Here is a 22530-nt window from a genome sequence, read left to right as displayed (position 1 = left end):
AAGCAAAAACACCAATTACTGATATGCATTTGTAAGTAAGAGGGAGGAAGAAAAACCAAGATGAAAGGGGGACCAGTCCTGCGTTTCTGTTCTTCCATGCTAATTAAGCCATCGCTGTTCCAGCGATAACCTTTCTGCAAATGAGGCCAGACATTCTAATTAATATCCTAAATATATATAAAGGAGGAAAAATGGAGACAATTAGAGCAATGCTGCTCACACCTCTGTCACTGTCAACAGAGGGACCCCCCAGCAGGCAGGGGACCAGGGAAGACACACAATCACTGAGCCATACGCCATTAGAAACTCCTCCATGGCCCAGAGAACGCCGGGGCAGATAACAGGCTCACATCTGTGGGAGGTTCCCCATCGTCTGTACAGGTCAATGAGGGTGTGCACAACGTTAAAAGCCTCGCGCTTTTTTCTTTTTTTCAATTAAGATTAAGTAGTGTGGGGTACATTATCACTTACTCAGCAGCATACACTGCGTGTACAAGTGCAGAGGGGCACTTCAGTGCTGGTGGAGTGGAGTGGGCAACCAGCCACTGCAGGCAACCCGTCAAAACATCCAACACTTCAACGTAAATGACTGAATACTGAAAGAAATCTGGGCTTTCCTGCTCGCAGAGATGTTTTACAGTATCCAGCATGTACAGTAGCTAGAATGAACAATGTGTTAATGCCATAGTGAATTTACCATAAGTAGGCTGCAACTATTGTTTATTTTCATAGCAATTATTCTGTTGATTCGTTTTTCAATTAATCAAATAATCAAGAACCATAATTTCTTTTAGTGGTACAACAGTGTCGCACAAACAAGCTAAAATAGCTACAGTACTTGCTGAGACGCGTTTTTACCTTTTGCATTTTTCTTTTTTTTTTATTATGTTTAATTGAATAGTTTGATTAGTTTTATTAACCAATCTACAAACAACATCAGCTACATCATAACAACATCTATCCGTCTTACTATGGTCAAATACAACATTTTGCTGCCAGATCTGAAGGACAATCTTAGGAGAGCTACTGTACAGTGGTGGAAAGTAGTCCACCGGATGCAGTACTTAATTAAGTATTGTACAATTTGGGGTAATATTATTTCCATTTCTTTATACTTTATAGCTACTTCCACTCCGCTATATCTCAGAGGCAAATATTGAACTTTTTACTTCACTATAATTTGACAGCTTTAGCTCCTTGAGTAGTTACTTTGCAGATTCAGATTATTAATAGAAAGCATAGTTTAATAGATTATGATGTATCATTAAAGGTTAAGCTCTACCCAGCAGCACAAAGTAATTCAAATCAGCCCCATCTTTACCAGCTGAATACATTAAATGATGAACACATTACTGCAATACTAATTAAACCCCATTATAATATGGCTGTGAAATGTCAATTCTGCATAATGACTACTTTTACGTGTGGTACTATATTTCGATGCCAATGCTTTTGTACTAAGAGTAACTTCTTCCATCCAGCTGTGTTGTTTATGGTCAATTCTGGGAGGCCAGCGCAAAAAGCAAATGAATGGGTGAGACTATAACAAAGATCAAATAGCACCTGGATCACTACTAGCTTTGCATCCATCAAATAAGAGCAGATGGTAACACACACACACACACACACACACACACACACACACACACACACACACACACACACACACACACACACACACACACACACACACACACACACACACACACACACACACACACACACACACACACACACACGTTTGTATTACCACAACCATACTTACATGCATACTTGACATACATTGTCCTTGTAGATCTGCTATGTTCGGTATATTAGCATAGTCCAACCCTAACGCCTACACCTAACCTGAATATTTTCGTAATTAACTCTTTACAATATCTATTTCTCAAATTCAACTATTCATGTAGGGACATTTGGCCCTCAAGAGTATAGTAATACCACTACGCACGCACGCACGCACGCACACGCACGCACGCACGCACACACACACACACACACACACACACACACACACACACACACACACACACACACACACACACACACACACACACACACACACACACACACACACACACACACACACACACACACACACACACACACACACACACACACACACACACACACACACACACACACACACACACACACACACACAGCTCCAGCTGTTCTCCCATCCCCATCTCACCCCACTTCAAAGATGTACATCACCAGCTCATCCCACGAAAAGCTCCACATCTACTCTAAACATCACACCTGTTGGTGATGCAACCACGCAAGCTCATCACGCTGCCACGCTCAGTCTGCTTGTCATCCATTCTCCAACTAAAACTAACTGAATAAAAAATGCTAGAATTGGAGTAGACATTTTAGCTTACTGAAATAAGTTTAAAATGTGGCTTTAAAAATGAAACGATTAACCGAAGCTGCTGCTTTTTTTTAGATTGAGTGTAGAATGTTTCATGCAAGTTGCTCAAATTGCTCAAATCCCAGGATAAAAACGGGTTTAAGCGTTTTACAAAGAGCTCAAAATGATATAGCTAGTTTATATCTAGTTTTAATCGAGAAAATGTCCATAGTTTATGGCAATTTACTCTTTAAAAAATAACACCCAGTGTGAAGTGAGCGGTGCCTTTTATGAGTTAATTTCATTAAGCGTTCTGCGAAGCTTGGCCAATGCTAAGCTCTGGGGGGCGGACATACGGACACACACACAAAGCCAGATGTAGGAACGGTTAGCCCCGCTCAAAAATAACAGATCTACAAGCTCTCCATCTCTATGTTCGTCGAAAATAGCGCATCTACATTACAAGCTCACAACCCGTCGAGAAGTGTTGTGAACTTGTAGATAGGCTATTTAGATTTGATGTAGAGGGAAATGCTAGTGGAGGTATACAGTAGTGTTTAAGTAGTTAACCATGGTACCATGGTAACCAAAACATGTCTCAAAAATGCATCACATTTGTTATAGGATCAAGCATAAAATAGGTCTAAAATGGTTGAATAATTTCTTCAATTCGTTTTCAAATTCACACAGATTCTTAACCATAGAAAAATAGGCTACATATACTTATACACATCTTACAAAGTCAGAATTGTATATACTACAACTACAGTATATACTTGTATACTATGTATACTATATATTATATCCTTCAGTCCAGATGGGTAGTACATTCATAAATAGGCTATTGTTCTTTCTTACTATTGTTCATCTCTTTCTCCCAGTGTGTGAAAGTAAATCAACCCTTTCCTCTAGTCTATAAGCAATAACAGCCTATGGGGATTGTGGTTATTTTATGTTTTCAGTTAAATCCGGGCTAGAGATTGTAATTTATGTAAAGAAGTGTATATCTTGGGTTAATGGTTAGACATTAAGTCGTTTCGAAAAGGTGTGACACTGTATGAGATGGGACTCTAATGTTTTATGGTTGCTAATACACAGTTTTATATGGGTGGCCATTTGACAGGTGAAACACCATAACAACAACCATAAGTGGGATCTCTCTCTCTCTCTCTCTCTCTCTCTCTCTCTCTCTCTCTCTCTCTCTCTCTCTCTCTCTCTCTCTCTCTCTCTCTCTCTCTCTCTCTCTCTCTCTCTCTCTCTCTCTCTCTCTCTCTCTCTGCTAATGTGTGACTGTCATAATGTTAAATATTAAATCAATCACTCATGAATCATGAGTGATGGATTTAATATTTTACACGAGTCATGATGTCCTCTGTGCAGATATTGTGGGGAAACATTTCAGTCATTCAAAATGCCTTTTCGTCTCTTTACTAAGCCCTTCCTGCCAAAGAATACAATGAAAAAGCCCTGAATTTTGAGGGATTTTCTGCAGAGTAAAAAAGTGAAGGCCTGAAATAATAGCAAATAAAAGTAATTGAGGACAAGATTTTAAAAAATTGTGTGATATTGCACATATATTGCGAACTGCACACAACGCCACACAGCCCACCTGCTCGTACATTGTAGATTGGGACCCGTCTCCATAGCACAACAGAAACAGCTTTGGTCTTGGTTGAACTGGAGATTGTAAACTTCTCTTTGCAGAGCCATGGTTGTTAACTTCATGACATGTGACATGACAGAATAAATAAATTGCTTGTGCGCGCGTGCGTGTGCGTGTGTGACAGTGTAAAAGGATTATGCCCATCTACTGTATGGACATGTCATGCCTGACATGTATGTCTGTCTGTGCCTGAGTGACACAGACAGACATAATATGGAAGTGTACGGTCATTTACGTGTTGTGTTGTCGTATGTTTATTTACCACACTCACCTGATTAATTGGGTCAATGTTAGCTGAACAAAACTTCAATAAGTCACTAACATAAAGAATGTGATCAATCGTTTTCTCCACAGTCAATTTCGGCTATACTTGTCAAGTCAATCAATGCTATAAAATGCATTATAATGCATTGACTAAGTAACTAAAAAGAAAGTGAAATGAAAGGAACATACTGGCTTAAAGGTCTGCAGTAATGTCAAGTATGTGGTGACAAGACCACTAGCATGTCCTTTAATGACAATAAATGTACAGGAATCTGTCTGGGTGACATTTTCTCTTTACGCTGGGTGCTACGACTACACAGGCATGTCTGGAGGACAGGAGAATGGACAGTGCACAATGTTTCATGTTATTTTCTTTCATTTGAGAGACAGTAGGAATGTTCTGAGGGTCACAGTAGAAAGGCTATGGTGGGATTCCACAGTCTAGCATCGCCAGACTGATGACGTGGATTCACTCACATGGGAGCGAGTCGACATTGCGACATAGCATCTGTTCGACGGTTCATCCTTTCGACACGGGTGAATTTTAACCTGGTGAAAAGCTAGCCTGCCGACGCGGGTGAGTAGCTAACCTGCCGACGTGGGTGAATGTTAACCTCTATGCCTAAACCTAACCCACACCCTAACACAGTCTCACACATAAAACCCACAGGACATAAACTACAAGATGACCTGTATGATTTTATGAACTAGGGGAACCAGCCCAATTTAAAATTGCAACATTCTTTCTTTTAAAAACAAGATGGCGAAAGCACTTTTCTCTATACTGCATCTTAGGCATTGACTTGGCCTAGGACAATATATTGAAGTCTTCACTCCCTAACCTAATCTCAGTACAGTAGGCAGATAGAAACTCAGCAGAATCATCAACACATCTCACACCTGGGGGTAACAATAGGACAAGGGTCCTGGTGGGGCATCAGACGTCTTTCTCACCCAAGGTGTGATAAGTCAGGACCACTTACTTAATCTCCAAGGAGATCTATTGAAATGTAAAGTGAATAGAATGAGAATTATCATGGCGTGTATCGTGTGCTTGCGGCCTGGGCATAAATATAACGATTGCATTCACCACGGCTTCGTAACTCGCGGCGCTCGGGCGCGAAGAGTACAAAGGACCCCAATCTTAACAAGGCATTGTACTTTTTTGGCTTTAAATCATATTAGTAGACCTTGTATCTGACCACCTGTACTGTCCTGTACTGTGCTTTTCCTATGCAAACCTCTAATAAAGTATTCAATTAATCAATCAATCCATCAAAGTTCTCAAAATGTGGTCCAGGGTACTTGAAGGGGTTCCAGGGGGTTGGGGGACACTGCACTACACAGCAAAATGTGAAAGTGTTTCAAAAGCGACCCTTTTACCATGGTAATGTAAATTCTGTGTGGTAGCCTACTTGGAAGGCTTCCATTGTTTCACCCATGTGTTGTCATTGAAATTGTTTTGCTTCATTTCCTTTTATTAAGGGCTTGTGGCTTTTTACAAGAGGGGAGGGGGGGTCTACTATACTCTCATGGGTTCCTGCAGCCCCAGCTAAAAAGAATGTGGCGGAAGCTCTCGGGGAAGAGGCATGGTGTCAGCTCACAGTGTACAAGGACAACTGGACCTCACAAACAGTGCAAAGGGACAGTGTGTGAGACACCGGCAGGCTATAAATATCATACTATATCAAAAGAATTAAACGAGAACTAACATCTCATCCCCCAGTGTGTCACGTGAACAACCTCCTCCAGCTGTTTTGCTCAGACCGTTTGTGTTCGTATAATCATGTGTATGTATTGTATAGGCTACCATTGAAGCAACAACAAAATGATGAAAAAAGATCACTGCATAGTCGAACCACATAGTCAAGTTCTCCATTTCCATTTGGTTACATTTTACACTCTCAGAGTTAGATTAAGACAGGTCAACTTTTGATTTTGTTGTTTAATGTGTTTCTAAAAAAAATATTCTCCTCATTTACTTAAAGGGATAATTCACATTTCACATTTCAAATTTGGTAATTTTATCTTCTAATCAGGCTTTTGTGAACACCCTGGACAGATTTTAAGTTGCTTGATTCAGTATTTGATATTCATTCCCCCCTCCCCACGTGAGCTCGCCATGTTTTTTTTTATAACTTTTTCATTTATTTATTTTCAATCATTGGGGGAATGAGAAAAAGTAAATACAATAAAGCTCACGTATTAGGAGTCACCAAAAAAAGGACGATGAATCTATCATGGTTAAAATGAAGTTTACAATGAGTATGTCGAGATGGTCGAGATGGTCGAGTGCCAGTCAATTGTATTGTGAAGTTGGAGTGTGCACTTTTCATGCTCTTAGTGTTTTGATTGCTCTCTTTTATTTTATTTATTTATTGTTTTTAATGTGTTTTTGTATGTCTTCTTATTGGACCTAGTGTCTGTCAATAAAGAGTTGATGATGATGATATGTATAGAAAGGTGGCGTGTCTGATAAAATGAATATAAAAGATCTAAATACTGATTCAAACAACTTTCCAAGGTGTTCACAAAAGCCTGATAACATGATAAAATGACCAAGTGAAATATCCCTTTAAGACATGGTTGATTAAAAAAAATATTGTCTGCATTAAAACTAGCTTTCAGATTGGATAAAATAACATTATTTATTCAAATGAGATCCAGATTGCAGTTTTAAGGATTGATGTGATGTCCAGGTCACAAGTAATCAAAGCAGCCCACAGCCATCACTATAGTACCACCATGGATCATGATGATGATGATGGCTCACACATTAGTGCTAAATTGTTGTTTTAATAATCAAGATGGATTAACCTAGCATAATAATGATCACTGATGAGTGATCCATCGTCCACAGAGGGTGTCTACAGTCAGAGGTCATCAATGCTAAATGTAGACTAGTGTTTGTCACAAACTGGTAACCCTTGTAAACGCAAGAATAGGCGGTTCAAGGAAGCCAGTGAGCGAACAGACACAACGTTCTGTAAATAATAACCCAAGCTAAACAATAAAAAAGCAATACCCGCCTTCCTTTATCTGTGTGACGTTGGTAGCTGGTTAGCAGACCAGAAGTAGGTTGTGAGTATTCATTCCAATGGTAGAAGTGAACGTAAGCACAGCTTCTGACCCATTTTTTAGCCCCATGGTCATTGAACTAAATATTGTATCCATTCTTCACGAGCTACACATTTTCTGAACATTCTGAAACTAAAAAAGGTAATTTTTCAAAGAGAAATCAGGAGGAGAAAATCAACTTTGACCCTTTTCAGTCCCAGAAACGCAATCTCGCCAGATCTAGCAAATCATCAGACGTTCGTGAAACTGACGTCAGGCGGCGCCCCAAGAGACCATTGTGTAAAATGCATGGGAAGGCCTACAGTATGTTCCTAAAATAATTGAAGATTTTTGTTGAAATCACCCAGATGGACAGATCTTCCATCTTTATGTGTACCGAGAGAGAGAGAGAGAGAGAGAGAGAGAGAGAGAGAGAGAGAGAGAGAGAGAGAGAGAGAGAGAGAGAGAGAGAAAGAAACAGACTGCCATTTAAATGGCAGACATTAATCAACATTGTTTTTCCAGGAGAGACCAAGAGAAACTCCTCTGCTCTTCTGTGGTTGTGGTTGTGTTTCCAGATGCTGAGTTACAGACAACCTCAATCGAGACATTTTTACATATCATCGTTGTCTGCAGAAACCTTGTATCTCCGTATTTTAATTATGTTTTGTTTTTTCCCAAAATTAATGTCCTACTTCATCATACAAGTAAGTAAGTAAGCCTTGCCGAGCCATGAGGCCCATAGGCCTCTCCTGTTTCTGTAGGATAAGGCAGCTTGTACAAGGTGGACATGACTCTATCTAGTACTGTGTCACAGGACAAGCAGGGAGACAATGGGTCCCATTTTTTTCCAGAGTCTTTGGTATGACCCGGCCGGGGATCGAACCTCTATCTCCCAAACTCAGGGCGGACACTCTAACCACAAGGCCACTGAGCTGGTAACTCGTCATACAAGAGTGACACACAAAAGCAGCAAAAATAGCCCGTGTTACAAGCTTTCCACCTGACAGTAACAAAATGATTTTTATGATTAACATTTTAGGAGTATAGCAGCAGCAGCAGCAGGTGCTTTTATCCAGAGTGACTCACAAAGTGCGTGATCAGAGTAGACTAAATAGCCTGGGCGTTAGACAACAAATGACAGGGTAAAGTAAATGGAGTGCAGAGAAACCAATTAAGGGCTAGAAAGTAACTATAGGCTATTAGCATCTGTCTAAACAACATGCGAATTTATACAGCAGCAACCGTGGATTTGTATATGCTATCAATATCAATAACTCTGCTTTGTACTGCGATATAGCTGTCTGTAAATGAACTTGAGGTCATTTGTGGCGTTTTGAATCAATTTCATATTTGGGTATTCGGTTTGACGAAGAAACAATGAGCCAGCGAACATCTAGTCTGATCTATTCTATCTTTGACAGTAGTATGGATTACCTCACTGCATGAGTAATTTCTCTGTAGCCAATAATTGCACTTTATTGATGTGATGGGGGGAGGGAGGGGTGCTCATTTCATTTCTCAGAATTCCACAGTTTGCTGGCGGAAAGGTGACTTTCTGCTCCTATGTGATAGCCTGTGTTCTATGTTGCTGTTGCTCAAGAGCTGTATATACCAAGTAGGCCTATATTTATTGAGTATTTGTTTTTCTTTTGCAAGCACATGACTCTTCAGACCGCTACATTTCAAATAGAAATATGTTCTCTACTTTTGATTCCACTACATTACTATGAAGGGACTTTTGGGACACAAACTTAAATACAACATATTTGATGAATTGACCACTTAAGCCCTATTTCAAATAGAATGAAAATAGCATATCTACAACTTGGTTGTTTGCAGCCATTTAGTTAAACGTGCTGTAAGTGACTAACCTGAAAATGTCTTTTCTGTTTACTAAAGAGCTGGAGAGACAGGGAGACATCGGTTACAGAACATAAACTCCACAACAATGATTGTTATCAGAATACAGTGCTACTTTAAAAATATCGCATATAGCACTTTAATTGCTTTAATTCAAAGAAACTATTGAGGAATCCTATAGACAATGTTTGTGTGCTGAAACTTAAATCTACATCTTGTCTGCAGCATGAAACAGTGTTATTACCGGTAAGCTATGTTTATGCAAAAACATAAACAAACTGTATAACACATCTCATTTGCATAATGCCTGCTTCAACTCATATGCCAGCATCAGTAAAGCTGCATATTTCTCCTGCTCTAACAATAGATGTGGCAACTAATGAAACGTGATTCATCAATTGCTACTGCCATTTGAGTTTTATAGGAATTCTAGAGTGAGAAATAACAATAAATACTGTCTGTCGGGCATAAACCTCAAACATGCATACAGTATATTATCAACTATTTTTGACATTTGAAAACCTGTAAAAATGGGACATTCTGCATACAAAGTACTTTAACTTTTTAACTTTTTGTAAATTTTCATACCAATACTTTTGTACTTTTACTCAAGTGAACTTTGAATACGGGTACAGAGTTTTTCTACATTGCAGTGTTGATACTTTAACTGAAGTAAAACATGTGAGTACTTCTTCCACCACTGGTTTGGATAACGTCAAAATAATTGTCACGGCTGATTGCGTTGTAAATGAGGCCTGGCGGTGGCTATGGTTTCCCCGTTTAGTGATCATGATGTTAATGGAATGTGTCTCCCCGTGTCACCCATGCCAGGGGTGATCAGGGCACAAACATGTTATTTTGTCCATTACACACGCAGCAAAAATAAAGTGGTGGATTTCTTGCTCTTACGAAAGTGCAGCTATGTTTATATTCATGTTCATTATTTGAATGATGAAATATACAGACAAAATAATTACAAAAAAGTATTTGAAATGTAAGGTAGAGGTGTATGAATCCCCATCCAGCTTATACAAAGACTTTCCCTAAAAAAAATAACAATAAAAACAATAACAATAAAATAAAGTTGAGACAAAAGATGAAAATCTAATTATTGATTGATGTGCTTTGATAAAAAATGCTTTTAAAGTCCTGCGTACATTCTTTCAGGTGTTCCGTCAAGTTGTTCCGGAGACAGAGGTACTACAGCAGAGAGGTACTTTAGGCTTGATGATGCCTAAACGTCTGAATGTGCAATGCCTCTCCGACTCCTACCCAACACCAAACACTTTGCTGCATAGCTACCAGAATGTGTTTACCGTAATTGTGAATGCCGTGAGCTATAGTGCCACATACGATCTGCAGTGGAAGCTAACAGCTGCTCTGAGCCATATGGCCCTTTGAACGGGTGAGGGAGGGTTATCTGAATCCTCATTAAACGGCTCATGGACCAATGGCCCAAAACCTTACTTCTATAGCTTTCTGATGGCCTGTGTTATCCTGATATATGTTCCCATAAAGCATTTATGTGTCCATGTTTTGGCTGCTGCTTTGCATGTTTGTTTGCCTAAAGTAGCCTGATCAATATAAAATCTAAAACATTAATTATTCTGTGATGTAAGGAAACAAGAAACACCATGGACATTACACCACAATTCTAATGAATTGTTTAATGAATTTAGAATGGATCACTGTCACTATCCTACCCTGCACCTCAATCACATTCACCAGCCTGTGACATTCTTGTAGTTGTGGATTTTCTCTGATTCCTCTGTTCCATTTTCTTCTAATATATCTCATTTATTCAGTTCTGCTTTCTCACTTCTGTTGTGTTTGTTATTCAAATGTATTGCTACTAGTCTGCTATTCTTTCAATTTTGATTCAGGCTAGGAAACATGCTTGCAACCCTGGTTTTAGCGAAGACTAGTTTTATAATAGCATCAACAAATCTAATATTAATGCTGCGTTGCAATACAAATGCTCAGTAAAGAGTGAAGTACAGACACTCAAAAATGTACCATAAAGTAAATGTACTTAGTAACTGTGCAGCACTGGTTATCACAGCTCTTGACTCCTACTGGGAAGGGCACCTGTTCAGTGGGGAGGGTAACTGGGAGGGACAGCACAAACCTCCGCTTGTGTTACATTCTCTCGCAGTGTAACTTCTCACTGTCAGGTGAAAAGAAGAGGACGCATGTGGTTGTTTACACCCTTCCCAGACCAACAGCTGGGTTTGGCTGCAACATGGGGGAAGCATATCACACCCTGTGTGAAGTGAGTGGTTCTTGGCCAATTTGTACTGTAATTGTAATCAACTGAAATAATTACGATATTAGATTAAAATACACCCACATTTTGTTACAAATAAGGTCGTAGATACATACTTATATTTTAAAAACAAAAAAATGCTTGACCATTCTAATGTTAATATACCATAGATTATTATTCTATAAAACCAAAGTGAAGCTAGCTCTCAAATCAAGAAACAGATGTACAGTAATTTTTCAATGCAGTCAATAGATTCTCTATTCAACTGTAGATATAGAGGGGATAGTCTTGGCTCTTGATGGTGCATCTTTTCTGATATAATGAAAATGGTTAAACAAAAAAACCTTAGGCAGAGATGATTGACATCAAAGTACTGACTTCTGACCTCCGAGTTCTATAATAGGTAATAATCTAACAGGTAATTCTTTCAACCTTCATTCATTATCCCGGAAATACACTGAGGGCAGGACCCTCATTTTCAATGTTGCCCAGATTGCAAAAAGCATAGCACAAAAGAGTCATAATTGCAAACAGGATCAAAACAAAGTTGTATACTGTAAGCAAAGAACATAGTACAAAAAACAAAAACAACAAGAACCCCTAATTAAAACAAAAATAATTTAAATTAAAAACAAAAACATTTCTAAATTGCTGTTGTGTTATATAACTCATTCCATGAATAGGGAGCACTAAACTGAATTGATAGATTGAATACTTTATTAGCAGTTTGCAAAAATAAGCACAGTAAAGTACGGTCCAATACAAGGTCTGAGGATTTAAACCTATGGCTTGTTTCCACTGGAGTCCATTGTACTCAATTTGGCTTGTTTCCACTGGAGTCCATTGTACTCAATTCATCGATCAAAACAATTAATGACAGTAACATACAATACTATGCAAAACATCATGATGAAAACAACTAGAAAGATGCAATTGGAAATTGCAAGTGTGGTTGCCGAAGTGACTATATTCTGCAGCAAGCTAACTGTCATGTGAAGCTCAACCAATACTCACTATTATATCCATAATTAGGGAAAGACTAATTGACCTGCCTATTGATTCAAGGTACAAACCCATTCACAAATAAAGTTTCCCCAGGACTACAGTGTGTTGCCCTGTTGGGCAACCACACCAATTAGAAATCAAAAAGAAAAGTATGTACAGTAAACTTGTTTTACCTAATTTGCTGTTGACCCTGTGGACAAATAACGAGAGCGAGTTTGATATGCTGAAGTATTCCAAATACCATTCCTAAAACTGATGAAATATATGATGGTGATTTATTTAACAGTGCTAAATAACGGTGATCATTTTAAATGATCTTAAAGTCTAAGCTGTACAGTCATGTCAGTCACCTTGGCAACTGGAACAGATACGTAGGGGTAGGGTTCACAATAGTATTTATTTCCTCAAAATTTAGAAAGGCTTGAAGACCTCTACGCTCAGGCGTTGTGGAAAACATAGCCTGTGATAAGTGTCTGTGATATACAAGTCCAAATGAGGACTCCCCCATCGACTCTCTACTTCACATTAATTATCCACCTCTCCACCCATCACTCAATCAATCCATCTCCATCCTAGGAGGACAACTCATAGAACAATATGTAGGCATTATCACTGCGCACTTTGCTGGAGCATATTGGCGTTACTCTGGAGTCATCGAAAGTGTACCATTCTCCTGAGACTGGGCTGCGACAGTAGGCTGTATAGTGGCCAGTTTTGGTACTGGTGCCTAAGTGGTTGGACACTGCATATAGATTGTACATGCAATTTGCGTTGTTTTCAGCGGCAAACGCCTTCAGGTCAAGATTTTTCGCAGGGAAGCTGACGTTAGTGAACAGTTTGCTGGTTCTAGGGGCGTGAGAGAACCGTTTCAGGTGAAGCACTAATATCTTGGGGAATTTCTGTATGGTGAACCTCTTTGAGCATTGTCTCTTGACTTTACACCTGTAACATGTCACCTTCTCATTCCCATCAAGGACGTCCTCTTTGGTGAAGAGCCGCATGCAGTCCATTATGTTGCTCACAGGGCCCTTGGGGATGGGTAGAGAGAGGGTCCAGAAGGGGTCATAGACAGTGGAAACATAACCACAGTGGTGGCAGGTCAGAGAGCTCTTCAGTTGGCCCCCAAAAAGGTCAACAATCTTACTGTTCTCCCTCTCCAGGTATTTACTCCACATCTCCTTCCCTTTCTCTTCATCCGTCGGTTGGCCATATGGGTCTACGGCGCCACTTGGCCCAACCGTGACCCTGACCTCTTTGTGCAGACCATCCAGAAGGTAATGCAGAAGCTCATGTGCGTCCTGTTGCTTGTACCCTATAAAATTGGGGGCGGACCTGTCGATCTGAGTCTTGAACTTGAAGGCGCTGACAGCCTCTCTGCCATACGACGCCCACATGGTCTGTATCAGCTTGGCGAATTCCTCCACGAGGGCTGCATTGGTGCGATAGGTGTTGTTAAGGTCTGTGCTGTACGAGTTGTCCATGCAGTAGTCTCGTAGGCTCTCCGTGTTGCTGAGGCACTGCAGGATGCTGTTCATGAAACAAGTGTTTCCCAGGTTCCTCAGCCCCACCAGGCCATGGGCACTCTTCAGCGACTTGCGCTCTTCAGCGCCTCCGCTGGGGTAGCTGGAGGAAGAGTAGCGTGCAACAGAGGGGGTGACCTTCTGGGTCTGGGATAACTTATAGAATTTATAATCACTTGCATAGCTGGTGGTGTAGCAGTTCTGAGATGTGGAGGGGCGATTCAACATAATGCTAGAGGATTAGCTGCCGACAGCGTTGTTGCAGGCTGAAGTGATCTTTACCTTATAAAGGCTGACGGAGCTCTGGTCTGACAACACACAATCTGTTGCTTGACCACAGCGATTCTAATGAAAACTTGGCTGTCTTGGCTCCTGAAAACACTAATATGTACACGGTTATCATTAACTTAAACAGTACTGTAAGTGCAGTTTTGTCAGCTCCAAATAAACTCAATCAAAACTCACTGATGCACCCAGACTTGGTTATACGCAGGCATTAAGAAGAACATTGTCCACAGGTTGAACTTGGTTTGCATAGTTTACTTAACTTCATATCGACAGTGCATTAATACAAACAGCTTTTTCCCTGGCTTGGACTGGTATTGTTCTCTTTGGCTCTGGTAGAAACCATTTTGTCCACCCAGGTGCATACCATCTCCCCATCAACAGGCCTACTTATGCCCTTTCAGCATAATCAGTAATCAGCCAGGCCTGGGGAGAGGTGTGCCCTTGGTGTCCAAATCATTCCAATAATCAATTAACTAATAAACTAATACAACTCATAGTGCCAAATATACCAAATAATCACAAATATAATAATGAAAATAATAACAATAATCTAACAAATAAACCCAGTGCTATGGCTTTTACACTCCCCCCCCAATTGGGAATTATATGACCAATTACAACAAACAAGTATAAGAAGCCATATAAGAAAACATTAATCAAGGTATGTAGTATGTGTAGAGTAATTAATCTTGAATGAATCTTCTTTTCACTGCAAAAGAAAGAAAAAAGAGATAGCTGGAGAAGAGAAAAGGTAAAACGTTCCATCTAGTCAGCAGGGGTGGCTCAGGTCTTTCACCAGTCTGCTAAGGCTTGACTTAGCCCTCAAGCCACCACAGAAAGGAAGGCAAGTGTATGCCCCTTTCTTCTGGCACATCATCTTTCTCCTTGTCTTTCCATTTCTGTTTCTGCTCCGCATCTTCCCTCTTCTCCTGGGCACGCTGCTTTGTGTTCTTTTTCTGTCGGTTCCTGCGATGGCGGCCTTTCTCTTTTTTGGACCTCTGTCCATGTCCATCTTCATGGTCAGGTGTGACATCGCCAGACGAGGAGCCGCCTGTCTCCACAGTCATCTCACCGTCGTCCTCTTCGGTTTCGGATGGGACATAGCCTACAGCCGAGGAGCCCCCTGTCTCCACAGCCATCTCACCATCGTCTTTGTCCTCTTCTACAGGGTTGGTCAGCTGTTCCAGATTGATCTCTTTCAGCTGCATAATGTTTTCCAGAGCCTGGAGGTTCTTCGGCCCGGACTCTGAGACATTCACCTCCTCTCCATGCCATGTCTCTCCGTCCTCCAAGACACATGCCTCCTCTCCCTGAGAAGTCACTCCGTTGTCCTCTACTGGAGCAATCTTTTCTTCCACCACAACATTTGTGGCGAAACTTCCTGTGCACTCCTCCAGACCCTGTATCTGGTTTGGAACTTCACCTCCATTTGCAGAAGCAGGTGGTGTGTCGTCCTGAATGTTAGCGAAGTACCTTTTCACGATTTCGTCAATTACTTCTGGACTGAGCTCTGGAGGGTCATCGTCTGGGTCTGACCACCAGTCTGACATCGTACCCACTTAACTTAAAGTGCGGTGCAGCTCACGGGGTCCAGTGCAAAAACAAACTATCAAAAATAAACTGTTGTGGCAGTGACTAAACAACAGTCATGTATGTCACAGATAAAAGTCCGGCAGTGACAATACAAAACAATAATAACGGACGGCAATGCAGCAATTACATGTCACCAATAAAAGTTCAGCAGTGACAAAACACGAATAATAAAATAACTCAAAATAGTTATGCTGTTTTCCTATACAGCTCTATTCAGTGTTTGTACACATACCAAGCTGCATTTGTGTCTTTGTTGCAAAGCACAGTGATCACACTCCTATAGTGTCACCGAGTTGTTTAATATTCCTTGAGTCCTCTCCTCTTGTCCACGATCTCCAGTTTGTTAGGACATTGGTTTCTACTTTGTAAGTGCAGTTTTGTCAGCTCCAAATAAACTCAATCAAAACTCACTGATGCACCCAGACTTGGATATACGCAGGCATTAAGAAGAACATTGTACACAGGTTGAACTTGGTTTGCATAGTTTACTTAACTTCATATCGACAGTGCATTAGTACAAACAGCGTTTTCCCTGGCCTGGACTGGTATTGTTCTCTTTGGCTCTGGTAGAAACCATTTTGTCCACCCAGGTGCATACCATCTCCCCATCAACAGGCCTACTTATGCCCTTTCAGCATAATCAGTAATCAGCCAGGCCTGGGGAGAGGTGTGCCCTTGGTGTCCAAATCATTCCAATAATCAATTAACTAATAAACTAATACAATTCATAGTGCCAAATATACCAAATAATCACAAATATAATAATGAAAATAATAACAATAATCTAACAAATAAACCCAGTGCTATGGCTTTTACAAGTACCCTGACATTCAGTATTGACCTGTGAAAACAAAACAGTAATGCTAGATAGAATATGTAGCATTGTAATATTTTGCGGTGGAAGGGCAACATTGACATCCACTGTCAGGGTTACACTTCTCCATTCCGAAACACTGCCATTCCGAAGATTGATTTCCATTTTTCTGAATGGCGAGGTTTCCCATATTTCTATAAGACCCCGCCATTCCGAAATCAGACAGGTGTGATAAGTGGAAATAGTGTAATAGTTGTAATAGTGTAATAGTGTAATAGATGTAATACTGTAGGTGTAATAGTTGTAATAGTGTAATAGTGTAACAGGTGTAGTAAGTGTAATAGTGTAGTAGTGTAATAGTGTAGTAGGTGTAATAGTGTATTAGGTGCAATAGAGTAAAATGTGTAATAGAGTAGTAGTGTAATACTGTAGGTGTAATAGTGTAATCGGCCTAATAGTGTAATAAAATAATAGGGTAATAGTGTAATGAGTGTAATAGTGTAATAGTATATATAATAATAGTATATACATGCATCACTTAGGAGAAAGGACCATCTGTCTACCTAACTGTATCAGATATGTACTGTATATAGTTTTCCTGACAAAGGGCAAAACATACATATGTAAATGTTTTATATTTTAAGGACAACAGGCCATGACAGCATGTGGTTTGACTCATATAGCAACTTTTAAACGCCTATTTAGGATGCTCATTGAACCATGTCGATATAAAATTATAGTTAATGTGAACTATCAATGATAATTATTGATATTGATTTAGCATTATTCATAGTTGTGGCATGCAAGTCTTGGTGGTAAATTGGATGAATTATGAAGAGGCCAAAATGCTATATAAGCATCCATGATCCATAAAATTGTCAATGTATCCACCATTGAGAGTATGACAGCAATGTATGAGACCTGGGTACTTAGGAAGGGGAAAGCTATTATTGCCAGCGATAGAATGCACCCGTTATACAGTCAATACCATCTTTTACCATCAGGACTCGACGATGTTGCAGGCTAGGGCTTCAAGATCAGTGTCCCCACAAGTACAGTATAGGACTTCTGAACAAACAACCAGGCCCCATCTCAGTTCTGTGCATAAAATATAATGTGATGGCTCTCTTCAACTTTGACTGGTATTCTATTCCATTTTCTTCTCTGTAAGAGAGGAGCTGTGCACAGTACTGTCAATGTATTGTGTCATCTGTCTACAGTATGTGTTGTGTATTTATGTGTTTTGATCTTTTGTATCCTGATGGCTGCTCCGCAAAGACAATAAAGCATCGATCGATCTATCTATGATGAAAAACTATTGGCGTTATCTGAATAGAGGTAGAACCATTATTTGACATGTGTTACTGATCAGACTTAATATGATTGTTTTCTTTTTCAGAACAGGTGTTTCCATATCACATGACTTTGGGCTTGGCAGTGTTCAGTCGAAGTTGTAAGCTGGAACAGACTTTATGGACTGGTACAATCACCATTAAAGGGATATTTGACTTTCAAAATACATTTGGGTTATTTTATCATCCACGCAGGCTTTTGAGAACACCCCAGACAGTTTTTAAGTATGTGGATATTTGATATTAATCTGCCCCTTCATAGGCTACAAAACCCATTGTAACTTCAAACTCCATTTTAACCATGATAGATTCATCGAAATGACTCATACTGCCCTCCTAATACGTTAGTGTCCTAATACGTTAGTGGGCAGTGTTTCTTCTTTTTTTAATGCATTTTTTATATTTTTGGGAGTCACCAAAACCAAGGACGGGGGTTTGCAATGAATAATCTATCATCATGGTTAAAATGAAGTTTGAAGTGAATGGGTATAGGAAAAATAAGTTGTATATAGGAAGGGAGTGTGTGATGAATATCAAATATCTTAAAACTGAATCGAGAAACTTAAAAATTGTCTGGTGTGCTCAAAAAGCCTGAGTAGACGATAGCATTTTTAAAGTGAAATACCCTAATAGATGGGTGGAACGAACAAATATCATGGCATACAACCACCATGTGGCAAGTATGGCATTCATGAGTATAGTTAATGTCCAAGGACAAGATTTACTCACACAAGGGACAGAAACAATTTCCATAGAAACATTTGTGAATGACCAAGAATGTTATATAATCCTTGACATCGAACATATTAAGGCATGCCCGTGTATGCTGCATGTGGCACGTCAGCCCTGTCCTTAACAGCATGTCTATGGAAATATTTTCTGCAAAGGTCAGTGGGAAAATGGGCATGAAACAGCAGGAGCCGGGTCAATTACTGACTGAGCTGTTGCCCTTTAAAACAGTGTTTCCCAAACTTAGGGTCGTGAACCATTTTTGAGTCATGGACCTGTTTTTTTTGTGGGTCGCAACTAGTAATCTCTTTCTTTCCAAATTGTTTTCCAAATATTTCCATCTATACTATAATTTTGCGAATGTCTGAGTGAGTGTCTGAGTGAGTGTCTGAGTGAGTGTCTGTCACAGCGTTTCTCCTCAGTGGCTGGAGCAATTGATCTGAAATCGCATCACCATAAGCATATGAACACACCTGACATAACTGTGAAGCCCGTTTGTCACTTTCACAAATCGTATGCTGTATATTAGCATTTTTATGGTGTATCTACTATCTATTCTGCATCTAGCATGAGGCACATCTATTCTGCATCTAGCTTGAGGCAAAATGTTTAACCAGCTCTGTGTGTGTGTGTGTGTGTGTGTGTGTGTGTGTGTGTGTGTGTGTGTGTGTGTGTGTGTGTGTGTGTGTGTGTGTGTGTGTGTGCAGGCAGGCGGGTGTGTGTGCAGGCGGGTGGGCGGGCGGGCTGGGGGGGGGGGGGGGGGGGACAGTATCTCTGTAGCCATTAAACGAAACGGGTTTCTTACATTGATGCTCCTACATCATGCAAGCACCAGTTAAAGTTACTTTCCATCCCTCATATACTGTGTGCACAGTGCACATCCCATAACCCACACACTGCACATCATTTTGGAGCTCATATCTTTGAACGGGTAAGGGCTAGTAAATATAATTGAAAAAACAACAGAAATAAATCTGAAATGTAAGTAAAACCATAAAAATACAGAGAATACTAAATAAAATAAGATATTCGAAAATAGTTAAAATAGCTAATGTACAAGCTCGCGACACGTTGCCTTGTTGGACCAGCTGTTAAAAGCCAGCAAGGTTAGTTCATTTCTGTGGAAGCACTGAGTCTGGGTTTCAGCCGATCAATTCTACTTTTATTGTTCTTTGATTTCAATCCAATTGTTTAACAAGCACATGATGGATTAGTGACCTTCAGCTGCCAAGTTTTCTCCCTTTTTCTAATGTTTGGTATTTCATGACTGTGTGCTGACCCTCTTTAAATCAATACACATATAGACCTGTCTCATCATTACCCATGTTTTGCAGGAACTGGTGTCAAAAGAGATTATTATGTAGTACCTCTTTCATGGAGTGTATCCTATACAAGATACCTTGAGAGATTCTCCTTGCGGATGCAAGTGCTTAGGTCAAGTACCTGAAAGATTATGCTTGATAATTATGCTACTGCTACCTGCGTGTCACAATAGGTGTCGTTTATACAACACTATTTTCTAGAGAAAACAGCAACATAAAATGTCAGGGGCTGAAAACACAACAAAGTGAAAACCCCTTCCTTTCCCCTCCATCAGGCGCCCTGGCTGACAGGGGAAGGCAGTATAGAGACGAATTACTGCATGTTTTTAGTGAGGGTACCTACCCTAGGGGACACGGGAGAACATGCAAACAACACACAGAAAGGCCCTTTCACCAACCCCACCTTGGGTATGGGCGCTGATGATGCGTTGAATGGAAGTATTAAAGAGAACTGATGACAACAGAAAGACCACAACCCCTGGGTCATGGAAGTGTTTTTCCATTCAAAGTCAATTAATTGAACTGTTTTTTAAATCATGAAGAGTATGAAAATAAATGCCCGCATACAAATCGACTAGACGATTATCAGGGTTAGAAATGACGGCCATATCTCAATTTGGCCTCATACATAGATGACTGATGTCTGACCAGAGGTGGACCCTGAGAGGAAGGTGATTCAATTCTTATCCAAACTGACCAAAGTAAACTTCAACTTCATACCCCTTTGTTTCTCTTTGAGAGCAGCAGTCTCTTTCTCTGTCACATTTAATAATGGTCTTGAAGGGAGAGAGGCTCGAGCAACAACATAATAACCTTATCAGTAACAGATGATGGAGATCTTCAAAGGGCTGCTTTGCCTCAGTGCCCACTCACTCGTATGACTTGTCAGGGATGCAGCAGGCTGATCAAAGGTGTCCACAACATGACGGGTTCAGCATAACAGGTCTCACCGGTTCACGGGTTATGACGCAACTGATCAGGATGAGACATAGTTATTCGATCAAAACTGATCTTGGTGTCATGGAGTGAACTCACAATGACTCTGACCAAGACAGTGATCTTTATTCTTTTATCCTCACCTGACGTTTCAAGAACACGATCCAAAAGCTTTAGCCTCACAGACAGTTATGTCACCACATTCAAACCACTTTCAACCTGATGTCCCTATTCTAGGCATGTCATTATAGGCGACAACAAAATGTCACTTAACCCTGCGAACCCAAAATATGGATGTGCGCTAATACTGCCAGGAATATCATTAATTTTTCAGTTCAACATTACAGCATTAAATGTGGCTTTGAATGGCTAGAGGCTGTGTTGGATTTAATATACCACTAGAGCGCGCCAACGATAGGCTTTTCAACATAATCTATGCTTTTCAAGGATGGAGTGATCACGTGGCCATAGTTGGCCTACTGCGTCCGTTAACATTGGCCTGGAGCTAACCATTAGCGTGGGACCGTGTGCGCCACACGCGCTTGATGGTGTAAATATTATGATGGCCCATCGGCTGGGACATGTATCCACGCCACAGACACTTCAAACCGGGTCAAAATCCGACGTAATGACGTGGCGTTATGTATTGTAGTGTGTATTGAAACCAATTTTACACAGAGGAGGCCTGAGCTAGCGGTGACGTCACAAACCAATCCTTACTTTACACGGTCACCCGTTACCATCCTACAAGGTAGGCAAGACCATTTCTTCAGCAAAAAATATCCAATAAATTGCAAAAAAATTGCTGATCGACTTAAAAGTCAATCGGCAGAGAGTCTCCTAGTTAGAATGTTGATTTCGGAGTCGACCCGCAGGAAGAGAGTTAAATATATATATATATTAGTGCTGTCCGAGTTAACTAAATTAATCGCAATTAACTCACCGCTATGTTAATCGCGATTAATTATTTAAATCGCAATTAATCGCATATTTACAAACATTACTACAATATCGGCTATATTGGCTACAAGGTCCATCCCTGTTGATGTAACAAAAAATACAAAGTATAATTAAAGCATAAAGGTGGACACAACAGTAATCATTTAGCAGATCCTTATACCCATCAGCTGAAGTCTGTTTAATGCAATACCATTATGATTTATTCAGGTTTTTAATTGATTTAGAATAAAAGATTAACATACTTTTGCATAAATCCAGCAAATATTTACACTCCCAAGTTAATAGGGCCACAAAAGACTTGAAAGTTATCCCTCTAAGTTACATTGTGACCTGATAAAAGCTGATGGCTTATTTGCGATTAATCGTGCGATTAACTACATAAATCATGCGATTAATCGCGATTAAAATATTTAATCGTTGGACACCACTAATATATATATATGTGTGTGTGGAGGAGAGAGTCGCAGCCCCAGCCTGAAGCCTCAAAAGTCTAGTATCTGCTCTCGTTCCATAGGGATATCCCTTTGGAGTAATGGTTAAGATAT

General features: G+C 40.1%; 1 protein-coding gene across 1 annotated transcript; it reads right to left on the bottom strand.

Moving 5' to 3' along the window:
• Window positions 1-13043: 13043 nt before the first annotated feature.
• On the bottom strand, window positions 13044-14219 carry LOC308297255 (ubiquitin carboxyl-terminal hydrolase 2-like; the record flags this gene model as incomplete). Its single annotated transcript, XM_080740670.1, has 1 exon — window positions 13044-14219. The coding sequence occupies one exon, from the start codon at window positions 14217-14219 to the stop codon at window positions 13044-13046; it is 1176 nt and encodes a 391-aa protein (XP_080596796.1).
• Window positions 14220-22530: the final 8311 nt, after the last annotated feature.

This window comes from Nannobrachium achirus, assembly GCF_963921795.1.
Source record: "Nannobrachium achirus genome assembly, chromosome: 13".
NCBI lineage: Eukaryota > Metazoa > Chordata > Actinopteri > Myctophiformes > Myctophidae > Nannobrachium > Nannobrachium achirus.
The sequence above is the reverse complement of the archived record's forward strand: the minus strand, read 5'-3'. Positions and strand labels throughout refer to the sequence as shown.